At 45.7% G+C, this 13,961-nt stretch overlaps 1 protein-coding gene across 2 annotated transcripts in view; it reads left to right on the forward strand.

The window, feature by feature from the left end:
• The window catches only part of OPCML (opioid binding protein/cell adhesion molecule like), a 585,692-nt gene that overhangs the window by 317,533 nt on the left and 254,198 nt on the right, over positions 1-13,961 (forward strand). For both annotated transcript variants that reach the window (XM_006150629.3, XM_006150630.3), the window contains exon 2: positions 820-1,052. In XM_006150629.3, coding sequence (XP_006150691.1) covers positions 820-1,052 — 233 coding nt within the window. The remainder of the gene's footprint in view (positions 1-819; positions 1,053-13,961) is intronic.

Raw genomic sequence — 13,961 nt, forward strand, 5'->3', positions numbered from 1 at the left:
GCTGAGTGGGCGTGTTTAGTTCCGTGTTAGGCTTGAGCACCTGCAGGTCACACATGACAGCAGCAAATTTCATTTGTGTTCATAGCCTCAAATTGTTGGAGACAGGAGGTGAGAGGGAGAAGTCAGCTCTCTCCTTTGACAGTAACATTCATATTCTCTCTCTCTCTCTCTCTCTGGCAGGGGATTGTAACAGAGAAGAGGGGCTGCTGATAATCTTCCCCTCTCCCAAATCCCAAGGCCATCATGACTACCTCAGAACACCTTGGCTTTCTGCGGAGATTTTTCCAGTCATGTTATAAATTGTAATTTGCAGGGTTTGTGCAGCTTAAGGGAACAGGAGATTATCAACTTCAGGGAGGTCTGGAGATAAATGTGTTCAATTTTTGATTAACTACAAGTTAAGTATTTACTTTGTGGATTACCTGAGACCTATTCGAAACACAGATCCACTTCCTTCCCTTGTGCCCAGGGCCACTTCTCCTACAAGGTGGCAAATTAGCTTGAAAAATACAAACTCATTTTCATTGGCATAAGCCTACGGGCAGAATAAGAGGGAAAGCGTGGGTACAGCTAAGACCGCCACGTAATGTGTTCTTAAATACAGTGCACAGTTTTCTGTCTCTGGTTCTCCAGGTGACTCAGGCCGCTCTAACCTACATCGGGGAAGTTTCATCCATAACCGATTGTTTCCTTTTAGTACTGTCATGTTTCATTTACTCCCCGAAGTCTACCACATTTATAACCCCTTATCTCTTTCTTTTTCCCTCTCTCTCCTTCCTTCTCCCTCCTCCCCACCTCCTCTTCCCCCGTCACTTACAGGTGTACCATAGATGACCGGGTCACCCGGGTGGCCTGGCTAAACCGCAGCACAATCCTTTATGCTGGGAACGACAAGTGGTCCATAGACCCTCGTGTGATCATCCTGGTCAACACGCCAACCCAGTACAGCATCATGATCCAGAACGTGGACGTGTATGACGAGGGCCCGTACACCTGCTCCGTGCAGACAGACAACCACCCCAAAACATCCCGCGTCCACCTCATCGTGCAAGGTAGGCCACAGTTGGAGCCTCACCCATCAGGGAGAAGGGTATCTTAGTCCTCCTAGTGCATGGAGTCAGAATAAGTCTTTTCCTTTCTTGAATCCGGATGTTGAGTAGCTTAGATTCCTTCCCACCTGGTGAGTGCTTGACCAAGTGCTGAATACCTTCTCCAAGTGTCTCAATTTTACGATAGCTCTACATCTTCCATGCGCTTCAGAAGGTGATTTGGTGTGTGTGGTGAGCTCTCTATGTTCCCTAGCACTCTGGGTTCAGGCCAGGGTACGTTCCAACACAGACAGATGCCCTCCGTGCCTTTAATTGCTTTCCAAGTTTTATTTCAAAATTAAAGGTGAATAATATTGATGTGAGATATGTCACAGGGCATGTTTGCACAGCTGCTGGTCATGCATGTTCTGGAAGGGACTCTGAGGGCTGACGTGTTCACACACTTGGCTCCACAATGGGGCCTAGACACAAGAGGAAGGTTAGAACAGTACGCCAGGTCAGCACTGGAAATCAACTCAGTCATTAAAGGGAGGAGGAAAGCCTTCCCATGCTCTCTTTAAAAGTCTGAATCGGTATACCCAGGCATAGTATCACTGTGCATTTTTAAATAGTTTTTCATTTAAAGGTCATTTTGTAGCTAAAAAGGGGGGCTGAAAAAGTGTTAGCATCTCAGACATCAGATACTAAATATTAAGAATTAAGAACACATGCAGACAGTATCCTGAGAAACTGAGACCCATTTGGAAGCAGGGCAGCAACCCAGATGGGCTTGCTTTGCACTGACCTCCCTGCCGATACCATGGATACCATGGAAGGCAGTTTCCACCCAGTGTGGGCTCATGGCAGGAAAAGGCTGAGCAGACTAGTTCTATCACCTCCAGCAAGTCAGAGGCTCAGGTGTGCCTCTCTTGGAGCACTGTTTGCTGACCCGTGGGGATGTGTCCTGAGCTCTCAGAAGGACCCTTCCATGTGACTTTATCTTTACCAGCTGCCTCTGATCAGACTCCACTTGCCAGCAGTTCAGCAGACGAGCTTGTAAAATGTGCATGGCAGCCTTACTTAGCCGAGATGGATTTCCTCAGCCCTGCCTCTTAAACAATATGATGCTGCTCATTTCATCTGGGTCCATGGAGGGAGGGCAAGTAGGGTCTCTCCATACATCCGTCACTTGCACAGTTCCGGGTGCCCATTGTTTCCTTCTGGCATGTGCAGCTCGTTGCTGGAGCAGGATCCAGGTCTGCCTCGGTGGGCCATTTGTAATGGCATGTGTTGGGCCAGAGATATGTCTGCTGCACCTTCTGTTCCCCAGCAGTCCCTGGCACTGCCACGTTACTCAATGCTTTGCTCCTGTTCCGCCTTCGAGCCCTTCTCTCGCCCCCACATCTCAGAGGCTCACACGGGCCTACCATATGACAGACGTCTGTAGACGCTGCTGGTCTCGACTCCGCACACGCCCCACCCAGGAGCATGGCTGGGTGATGATCACCACTTTAGAGCTACAAGACTGCCTGCCATCTGGAAGTAGAGGCAACTGTCATGTCTGATACTTCTCCTCGGGGGACAGTGGAGGCTTTCAGTGAGAGCAGTCATTGGAGATGAGCTGGAATATCTGCTGGAAGTTTCTGGGGTGGAAGAAACACAGGAGTGTGAGTTCTCACTACCTCGCCTGCCACCCGGGCATGGTTCCAGAGGAAATGAAATTCTCAGCATTGGAACTGACGCCTCAGTGGCACCTCCATGGCCTTGACTGCAAAGTTATCTTCCAATTCAGGAAATGCAGGGCTGAAATAAAAAAGAACTGTCAGGCTTTGTACAGAAACAGACTCAAACAGAACATGGCCATCACTTTTCAGGAAATATGACAGACTGGGTAAGCAGGTCAGAGTCAGCCCAGACCTGAAAGGGCTGGGGAGGCTGAGCTTTGGGGCTGATGTTCTGAACACACTTTGAGCAGTTTCTTGGTCAGGATGTGGAAACCTGTGGTGTCTCTGTGGGTCTCCTGTTTTTAAGTCAAAAAGAGTCCAATGACAGGACTTGCAGAGCAGTGGAGCTTCTATTCCGGAGACCAGCCTCTCGTGTCTCTGCCTTCCAGGCCGAGTGGCTCTTGTGGCTCTGGTCATCTGCAGTGGCTTTTGGAATCCAGATGCTCTTGGGCCAGTTGGCAGGTGGATCCTATGTTTAACGAGAAGCTAAGACAAAGGGGTCAGGACCACACTGTTCTGTCTTGATTCATCACAGGGCAGCTGGTTCTCTCTTTGGAGACCAGCTGAATGACCAGAGGATGGACAGAGAAACACCACCGCTCCGTTAGAGAAAAGCCTAGAGTCCTCCTCCTTCCCAGCAGCTATCGGCTTTTGTCCAGTCTATAGATTAATTTTTCAGACTTAGTGTTAGTTCAGGTTAGATAAAGATAATGAAAGTTTCCTAATCCTCTTAAAGAAGATTTATCTGACTGAGTAGAAAGCTTTTGGAATACAATAAGGCATGTATAAAACTGAGGCCTAATCTCGCCTTTAATTTCAAACTGCTGATGGGTATTGATTTTGCAATGAGAAAAACTGAAAAATTTCCGAGCTGCAACTTGTCTGATTTAAAAAGAAAAAAAGTGTTTATTTATCTCCTGTCCATTGGAGAATATTAGTATCTCATTGCTCTGCCAAGCAGGTGCCACTAGCAGCCCGGAGTGCTGCCTCACAGGGACCGAGCTTTTCTCTTCCTCCCATTTTGGGAGCGCCCGAGGGATGCTCCAACACTAAACTCAACGTCTGGGCCTTCCTCTTGGACAGGCTCCTTTCACGACATACCTGCTGGAACTAGTTTCATGTCTTCTCTTTGAGAGAAGGAGCCGCCTTCATTAAAACTGTCTGGCTGATACCAGAGTTACATCTTAGCCACCGAAGGGATCAGTTCAAGGCGCCATGGGAGCATGCGTGCTAATGTAATCCAGACTGTATACCTAGGTGTTAAGGAAGCCCAGAGCCCAGGGAGGTGCCGCGGTGGGATGGGATTAGTCGGGGTGAGGAAATTGATCTGGCAGCCCTGTGGAGGATGAGCTGAAGTGGAAAGAAGCAAGAGGCTCAAGGACAGGCAGTAAGTGGCTCTCATCACCCAAGGAGTGTGGCAAGAGAGGACGGGGGCTCCCTGCACAAATGGAGACGTGCCTGAGGTACTGTCCCCAGCAAATTGGGGGCATTAATCCTAATGCCTTGAACGAGGAAAAATCTAAAGCACAGCACCCATATTTTTGAGTTTGGGGAAATGTAAGTGACCTTATTAGTCATCGGGGACATAAGAGCACTGGGGAAAGCAGCCTTAGGTTTACTGGGCGTGGGAAAAGAAAGGGAACAAGAACATTTTACAGGTGTTACAGAACTCGGCAAGTGATGTAACGCTACAAAGGGTATATGTGAGGTTCAGCATACGTTTACTAGCTTGATAGTAGGTGAGTTTTCCAAGACGAATTATTCCTAGAAAACCAGCAAGAAGCTTAATTTCTTTATACCCACTCCCAGCACTTAGTCCACTCTCTGAGGCACAGTGGGCACTCAGCAGTTCTGTGTTTGCAAACTAAACAGAACAGACTGATACAGGAGATGGCCCTGCCTGCAGTGAGTGGAAAGCCTCTTCCAGCCCAAAGGTAGAGGAGGCGTCAGATCCAACCAGAGGACGCGGGTGGACAGTAATGGCAGACGTTCTTTGGAAGAGAGAGAGTCCCCAGGGTGACAAGTTAAGAGCATTTAGTCCTTGACAGAGATGGTCACAGTCTTCGTCTCATTGGATACTCATAAGCCCTAGGAGGTGTCAGTGAAGTGACCGTTATGTCCACTTGCAAGTTAGGTAACTGCGGCTCATGGAGGTCAAGAGACCCACCGCCCTCCCCTTGAGTGAGTAGCTGAGCTGGTCTTGAACCCTGGCTGAACGACACTAAGATTAGTGCCTTTCTGGCACACTCGAGCGTGTGCCCTGCCAAGCACACCTTGAGTTACCGCTCTGCTCTAAATGATCAATGGGAAGTTTGTAGAGTTCTTTGTGGATTATTTCCTCTTTTGTTTGGTTTGGTTTTGTTTTCCTTTTCCTGCTGCTGATACTGCATTGTACTAGCAGAAATTGAGGACAGAACTCCAGAACGAAAATTAGCAAAGGGGTGGGACACCAAAGCTACAATGAATGGTATGAAGAGGCTGAGAGGCAGAGAGGAAGATAATTAATTTTCTAGCTGCTCATCCCTCCAGGGACACACATTTTAAATGTTACCACTTTATCCCATGTAAGTACTGAAAAACCTGGGCCCTTTGAGAACCCAGGAGCTAATCATGGTTCTCAATGTCTCTAACTCTTCGGCTCTGAAACCACCCAGAGGGGCTCTGCGGCGCCTGTGGTCTGTTTGTTGGGGATGGAGGGAGAAGGAAGCTGCTGGCCTCTCAGTATTCTCCACCTGCTCTCTCGGCTAGTTTAGAAATTGTTTACTACAAGGTATTTCCTTTCATGGAGTGAACGCCTCTGCTAAGCCCAGTTTTATGCAGCAGGCTAGAAATGATGAATTGTGTTCAATTTTCACACATAGGAGATGCCACAGGAAGCTTATTCAATTTCCACGTATACAAAAGACTGGGTGCCGGTTAGCCTGGAGTAGGTTCAAGTGGGACGGATGCTGCTGCGGAAGTTTAGCCTCGGAGGAAGGGTGCAACTTCCCCATCTCTGCCCTAGACACATCACATAGAAACTTTGTTTCAGGTGATTCTTACAACCACTACAAATATATGCTAGTTTCACATTTTAAAAGGAAAAACAAACCAGCAAACCAACCAACCAACCCGAGACAGAAATATTAAAAACCAACCGAAAGATAATGGAGATGCTAAGTGCTTTAAATTCCTTTCACTGGGCTTATTCCCTTAGGGTAAGCTTTTTTTTTTTTTTTTCCTAGAGAAAAAGTTGGGGTCAGCTGGTAGCAATGGGTAAAAGTTCTGCATTACACTGACCGTCATAGGAAAGTACTGGGTTCAAGGTCAAACCTGTCCCTGAGGACACACCAGAGAGGCTGGCTGTGTGTTGTGTCAGGCTCTGCCAGAGTCCCTTTTCTCTCTTTCTCTTTCACTCATAGAAGACATAAATACACTGTTAAAAACATACAAATAATTAACAAGGTACTTTCATGCATTGTCTGTGTGGTGGTTTTTTGCAAAAGCCTTGGAAAACAGAACAGGAAACCATCATTTTCCAGGACTCAGAATTGGGATTCCGAAACTGGGCAGTGATCTGTCCCAGCTCAGTGGCTGGGGAGGGGCACCGCTCCCCTGAACTCCAGGCGTTTCAGAAATAATTTTACGTGCCAGAGTGCACATGTGCTTGCTAGAGAGACACAGAGAAAAGAGAAAGGACTCCCCCCCACCCCACAGTGGACATGGTCATGCCACAAGCCCTTCACCTCTATTTTTCTATCCTCTTGGGTTTGGGGGCATGCTCACACATGTGCCCAGTATGTTTTTCAAACCAGCAGATTCAGAATTTAAAGGGCAGTCAGCCATGTGGAACCGGCTCCCTCACTCACTAGGTCTCAAGGCTGGTGCAGGACTTAGCTGCTTTCAGCACTTCCTTTGTAGCTAACCTTTTTTTGTCTGCTATTCTCCTCTCCCCCTTCTTCCAGATATGACTATTACACAGTCATTTAAATGAACATGTCTAATTGGGAGTTTAAAAAAAGAAGGCAGCCAACCTGAAATAAATTGCATTTGTTCAGCCTCTGTGTTAAATTATCATCATGCCAGCTCACCACAGAAGCAGGATGGAAGAGCAGAAAATGGCAAGCCCAGGCACCAGAAAACTCACTCCTAGCCTGAGCTCTGCTCCGGCCTCTCAGGCTTGTGCTGGGCCTTCTCTTCCTGGGCTTCCTTCCTGTCCTGGGGATGAAAGCCATAAAGGGGCTTCAGGAGGTTTATGGAAAATATTATTAAAATATGAATTTATTTTGGTGCAATAAATTGGGAAATCCTGCATCCTTTTTTATAATATGCATTTTCTGTTGTCCTTTCGAAGACCTCTTGTAGAATTCAGTATAATTAATTTTTCAATGTGCACACAATCCTACTTTAATCCTATGTGTGTATGTGTGTATATATACATTTGCATATATATAGAAATAGATATAGATGCATATTTGCATTTGGAAATAAGATCCTAAAAAGAGGTCTCTAAGCTGCAAATTTTATGTATGTGTAAAGAAAGCTCTAAGTCAGAGGGTCTGCAGTCCAAAACACTATGGGCTTCGTTGCTTTGCTTTTTGAGATGGACAGATTAAACTGAGTAGATCATATTTTGTGATTTTTTTAAAAGTATATATGTAATTTCTCTGGAGCATTTTTATAGAACAGGAGTCAGCACTCTGTCTTTTCCACCTTCACACAGGGGGCGGGGGGTACTGTGAGACTTGCTCTCACTCTCTTTCTTACTTACGTTTTTGTCAGAGACTCCTTGGTAACACCATAGGCGGCCATCGCTCTGAGCAGTGTTCATCTTTCCGGTTGAGAGGCTGGACCTTTGCAGGTCCTCGCTGATATTTGTAGCTCTACATCCCCCACCAGGCTGTTTCTGTTTTGTTGGTTTTGCTATAGAGAGATTTTTGCTGTAGGGCATATGTGCTTTGCTGGGGACAGAGAAAGACAGAAAGTGAGAAATCACCCCTCAGGGGATGGCCACACTGTAATCCCTTCTCAGGATTTTGGGCACGTATGTACACTTTTCCAATATGAGTTTCAAGCCACAGGGTCTGGAACTCAAACTGTGGTCTGCCATGTGGGAGCCTGACACCTTGACCACTATGCCACCTGCCAGCCCCATCAAACTGTTTCTTATAGTTGTATAGTGTGTGTGTGTGTGTGTGTGTGTGTGTGTGTGTGTGTGTGTGTATTCTTTATATTTCTTTCTTATATATATTGCTTTATATATATATGCATTTCTTTGTGTGTATATATATATTTATGTGTATATATCTATTCATATATATGTGTGTGTTTTATACACACACACATATACTTACATGTACACCCTTAATGGAATGATTACAACTGAGAAGGCAACCACAATGTAGAAGGAAGCAGGAAGAAAGCCATTACCTTTAGAATACTATTCTAACCCCATGTAGGCAGGTATCTCATGTTCTCCCTCTTGAAGAGGTCGTAGCCCTGGGCAGCCCTCCACACCCAGACAGTCCTGCCTCCTCATGTTGGCCTAGCCCCGCTCTCAGGAGTGCTGTGCAGGTGCCATGTGCAGGTCGACACCTCCCGTGGCCAGAACAGACTGACGTCCACCTGTGCAAATCTCCTGGCTGGTGATACCTTTCCTGACATCATGTGTAGTAGGTGACCACACAGTCCCACACATTCTATAAAAATGATCACTCTCCTTTGATCAGAGCTCTTCTCCCATATGACGTGGACACACATAGTATTTTGTCCTGCTCTGCTTAAGGATGAAGACACACACACACTCACTCTGCGTGCACGTGTACGTAAGTACACGTGCACTCATGCATACTCACACACACGCGCATTATTTTCACAGGCTTCATGGTGGTTTCTTCTGTGAGCTCTAGAATTCCATCCCAGCCCACGTGGGCTCAGCCTCTGTCTAGGAGAGAGCTGGGAAGGACATGCTCGGCTCCACCAGGAACCCTAAGTGTGCTGAGCACATGACTATGAAGCGTTGGTGTTTTCTGGATGAATGAGAACAAAACAGAATGTGACATTGGGTGACTCTACTGTTATGGTTGTCAATGGCTGGCCCCTGTTTGCGACTTCCATCTGAGAGTCCTGGTGTGGACCCTGAAAGAGTGCGGACCTGTTTTGAGGCAGAAAGACTCTTCAGAGTGACCTGGGAAAGTGCTGCCAGTCTTGGCACCTTGTTTGGTGACTCTGAAATAGCCAGGAAGAGAGGCAGTGGGGCCTGGGCTGTCATCTGCCTTCTCTGCAATAGAATTAAATAAATGATGCTCATAAAGCCTGTCCTCAAAAGCATCACTGATGTGGAGTTGGAGGGGAGAATGAAATGGCTGCTCTGCTCTGCTCAGTTTGCACGGTGAGCTTGGCTTGTTTCATGAGTGGTCATTCTGCCAGTAGCTCTAATAAACATATCTTCCCTTACACGCTCCTGTCTCTGTGAGCGGGGAGGAAGAGTAAATTAGTAAACATTCCTAAGTTCCCCTAACAGATTAAAGTTCATCGTGACTCTCATGTAGTCAGGATCCCACATACGATATCAAACGTCACCACCCACCAGCAGTTACTCATCCCCTAGCATCAGGGTAAACTGTGACTCAGAGTAGTCACGCTTGACCACAAGTATGGCCATGTTTAGGGAGTCCATCTGCATCCCCCAACCTGGTTTTGAGCTCCTAGTTAAATGGATTTTACCCTCAGACATGATGTCTTGACAACAATGACTATCTGTTGTACTTTCCCCTATTTTGGCTTTGCATAAAGATATTAAAAAGCCTTCGGCTGTTCTTTCACTAAAATTCTCATAGGTAGAGAAATTGAACAGCAAGAGCAATAGAAGTGCAGTCAAGTAATCATGAAGAAAGCAGGCAAGAATTTATTTTCTTAATAATGATAAGCAATGACTCTCATTCACTAGAAAGGTGGTAGTTCACAGACATTATCCCATTCCACTTGCCAATCAGCCCCAGAAGGTGGGATCCATTCTCTTATTTTTTTATTAAGCTTATGTATTTATTCCACAAGAGAGGTAGGCACATAGAAAAGAAAGTCATGCACACACGTGGTTACATCCTGATTCATTCCTAGCCTCAGCCAGCCGGGGTTGTGGGCTCTTGTCCACTCAGCCTGCAGGGAGGCCTCAGGACACGAACTCAGGACCTTCCCATATGGCCTCAGCATTGTGTGTTCTGTTAGCACTGCACCATTGCAGTGGGCCATTTTGCTTGATTTTTAACGAGGAAACCAAGACTCAGGGAGGGGAAGAAATTTATCCTAGGACACCAAATGATAAGCACAGGGTTTTAATTTAAGTTCTGTCTGTAATGAATGAAAGCCGTCCTCAGTTTCTTTGCTGAGCTTTCTCTCAATTCCATGCCTTTATATAAACAGGTCAGACTGACATGTCGGTTTATTTATGATACACAGACTTTCACTGCCAGGTTATCTCTGTTGATAGCGCTTTAGCCTAATATCTCTGCAGTCAGGATTTGTCCTCCTGAAGCCCTTTTATCTGCTTCTATTTATCTTAATAATTATCCTTTCTTAAGAGAGATTTTTGCTATAGGCTGCATGCGCTTACTGGAGAGACAGAGACAGAAAGCAAGAAATCACCCCTGGGGAGATGACCATGCCACAATCCCTTCTCCTCCATTTTTTTTCAGGATTTTGGGCATGCATGCACACGTGTCCAACATGAGTTTTAAGCTGCCAGGTTCAGGATTTGAACTGCAGTTACTATGTAGGAGTTCAGTGACATAAACATTATGCCATCTGCTGATCCCTATCTTAGTAATTACAACTTCTTTCTTGTAATTAATGTCAACTCTCGATCATTGGCTCCTTATCTTCATTTCCAGTTCTTAATCTCGTCCTTAATTCTAATCTCCTATATGGCTTCTTTCTGGAGCTCCCGGTCGTGGGTATTCCATAAACAGTTTAACGTGTTCCTCACAGGGTGTGTCTTCTTTCCTCCAAAACCTGCTGCTCCTCTTTAGTTCACATTTCCAATCATGGAAACTCCACCCTTACCTCTTTTCTCCTGCTTCCCATCAAGGCAGATGCCACGACCAATAAAGGTGTCCTCTGCTTGCATTCCTCAACCACTGCCGTCTAAGTGCAGAACCTGATTCTCCGTGGACTTTTCACTGCCACGTCCTAATTGATACCTCGGCCTTAGTCTCGCCCTCTGTACAGTTCATTTTAACAGTGTCGCCTAAATGCTCCTGACGTATCCAGCTCATCCTGTCACTTCCTCCACCCATGAGTTTAATGACTCCCTATTGACAATGAAGTGCAGTCAAAGCCTCTTAGATCGTCTGTATTGCCAAGCAACCCAAAGCCACACCTGCAACCCACTCCAAATCTAGTTCTCTGTCTTCACCTCCTGCACACAGCCTCGTCTACTTTGTCCTTGCTCAATCCCTCATCCCCGTCCCCAGCTTTCTGCCTTCTTTTCCATTTCTCACACAATCCGTCTTGAATTCCTTTTTTTTTTTTTCTTCTTCCTCTCTGGATATCCAGATCCCATGAGAGCAGTTCTGTCCAATAGCCCCTTCCATGATGATGGGAACGTCTGGCGTTCGCTTTCGCTGGCTTGGTCGCTATTAGCCATAGTGGATAGTGAGAATGTGGGGTGTGGCTAGTACAATGGAGAAACTGAGACTGGGTTTTTAGTTTTGTTTCATATTAATTAATTTAATCTGAAATAGCCACATAGAGCTAGTGGCTATTAAATTTCACAGCACATGGGGCCAGCAGGTGGCGTGGTGGTTAGTGGTGTTGGACTCCCACATGGCTGACTGTGGTCTGAGTCCTAGACCTGGCGGCTTGCTTTCTCACTCACTCTCTCTTTCTCTGTCCCTCTCTGGCCAAATTAAAAAATAAGTAAATAAATAAATAAAGTTAAATAAAATAATTCTATAAAAAAATTCAGAGCACAGTTTTAGACATGCTAAACTCTCCAAGGGAAAGGTTTCCTTCGAGATCCTGATAGACGCTTTACCTGCTGTTTCCTCTGATAACTTGTCTCAGCCAGCTCTAACACTCTTGTACACTAGATCGTCATTTTCTTGAAGGTAAGAGCAGTGGAGGTGCCACCACTTTCCACACAGGCACAGTTTAGGGGCAGCAGTCTGAATTGGCTGGCATGGTCACACAGGGAGCTCTTTTAACACATTTCCATGAAATGTTACCAGCCCATAGCAATGATAGCCAATGCCCTGGCTGTGTGCTTGCTCACAGTTTGTGGAAGCTCAAAAACACATCTTGGAAAGAGTAAGCCACTGGAAGAGGGGCTTTCCCGGGAGCAGGTCCGACAGGTCCTCGGTGCCTGGCTGTGAAAAGCAGCACTCCCTGCCTTCATTCCCTGAGCTTCCTGTACTTTCCTGCACTTAGGACTGATCTGTTCAACGGAGACAGCAAAAGCAAACCTACATGTCAGCTGAATAAAGACGTTCTGGTGAAAACTTTTTAAACCACGTTGTCATTTAGAGCTTCTAGGGGAAGATGGCTAACACAGCCCCTGCCCTTCAGTGTCATTGGAAATCACCCCAAAATGCAAGGCCCCTGGTGGCTGTCCCACACGCAGGGCCGGCAGTCAACTTAATGGGATAGTTTATGTGTTCTGATTGGCCAGCAGCAGACATTAATGACCAGTTAGCAACTGCGTTCAGGCCAATTAATTTATATTTGTATTTTGCAAACTAAAAGTTGCCCTGTTAGATTATTGATTCTTTGTCCCTGTATTCAATTTGTTTTTAATTGCACCATTGCTAGGCCAAGCCCTCCCTCCTGGCAAGCTGGCAGTAAATCTGCCACCATCTCAACAATCAACAATAAATGTGTCTCTTCATGTCATTATTAATATGTCTCTTGGATTGGTTCATTACCACGGTTAACAGTTTATAAGAGCCGAATGGCAGGCTGCCAGGAGGATTCCTTTCCCAAGGGCTACTCTGTCGTGATAGGATTGATGTTTTTAGCCTTGTGTGTGTTTCTGGAAAGGGGTGTGGGATTTAATTTAATATAGCTGGAATATACAAGCTACCTAATCCTCTTTTTATCATAAACAGTTTTAGGAGAAGATATTGTTGAAATAGACATTTTACCCTCTCTTCCAATCTCCCTTTTCTCCCCTCTTTTCCTCTTTTTAATTCCTTCTCAACTTCTGTTCTGATAGATATTTTTTTTCCTCTCGAAAACAGCATAACAGCTACCTGGGTGATCTGAAATTCTGGGGTTAGTGAGCCATGCATCCCCTGGGAGTTGGAGTTTTATTAAGAGCTTTCTGTTAGTTGAAAGCAGAGGGGAGTTTCCTGTGCTCGGTGTGTGAATGGCGGTTAGTGGAGCCACAGAAATTCGGTGCTCCAAGTGTCGCCTCAATTGAGGTCAGAACCAAGAAAGAACAAGCTCTGTCTTATAATAGAGATAATCATTCATTATCGTATTGCTATGGGCTCTACTAGCTTTCGGAATTTTTCAGTAAGGTGGAAGCACACATTAGATGGATTTCTAGGTTGTTGGAAGAGAGTCTATGAGAAATGCCAAATGCCAAAGTGAACTGGAACGCGAGTGTTTCTAAAAACCCCACAGTAGCCGGGAATCTAATGATAGTGCAGAACGTTTGCAGTTTCCAAAGATCTTGCTTGAGGAAAAGAAAAAAGTCTCCTTGATAAATGAAATTAATAGTCCACCTTTTGATTGAGGATATAAATGTTACACTTAATTTACTGTTAGTAAAACACATTCACTTCCGGGCACCTAGTTCTCTCATGTGGGTAAAACCAAGCTATTTGAGTGAGTGAGATGTGAGGGAGTTGACTCAGAGGTTTTTTACTTTTTTTTTTTTTTTTTTGAGAGATTTTTGCTACTTGCATGTGTGCTTGCCACAGAGACACCAAGCGAGAAATTCCCCTCCAGGGTGATGGCCACATCACAATCCCTTTTCCTCCATTCTCCTCTTGAGATTTTGGGTATGCATGTACATGTGCCCACTGTGAAATTTAAGGTGCTGAGTCCAGGATTCCAATCATGGTCGACTACGTGGGAGTCCAGTGATGTAACCATTTTGCCATCTGCTGGTCCCCAGAGGTTTCTTTTGATAACAATCTGAGTAGCCCAGGGAAGTGGAGAGCAGAGGGACTGGGACACAGGGCTGGAGGATTCAGGGCTAAGAAAAGGAGAAAGTGGCAAGGGAAAG

This window comes from Tupaia chinensis, unplaced genomic scaffold (genome assembly GCF_000334495.1).
Source record: "Tupaia chinensis unplaced genomic scaffold, TupChi_1.0 Scaffold000292_1, whole genome shotgun sequence".
NCBI classification, from domain to species: domain Eukaryota; kingdom Metazoa; phylum Chordata; class Mammalia; order Scandentia; family Tupaiidae; genus Tupaia; species Tupaia belangeri.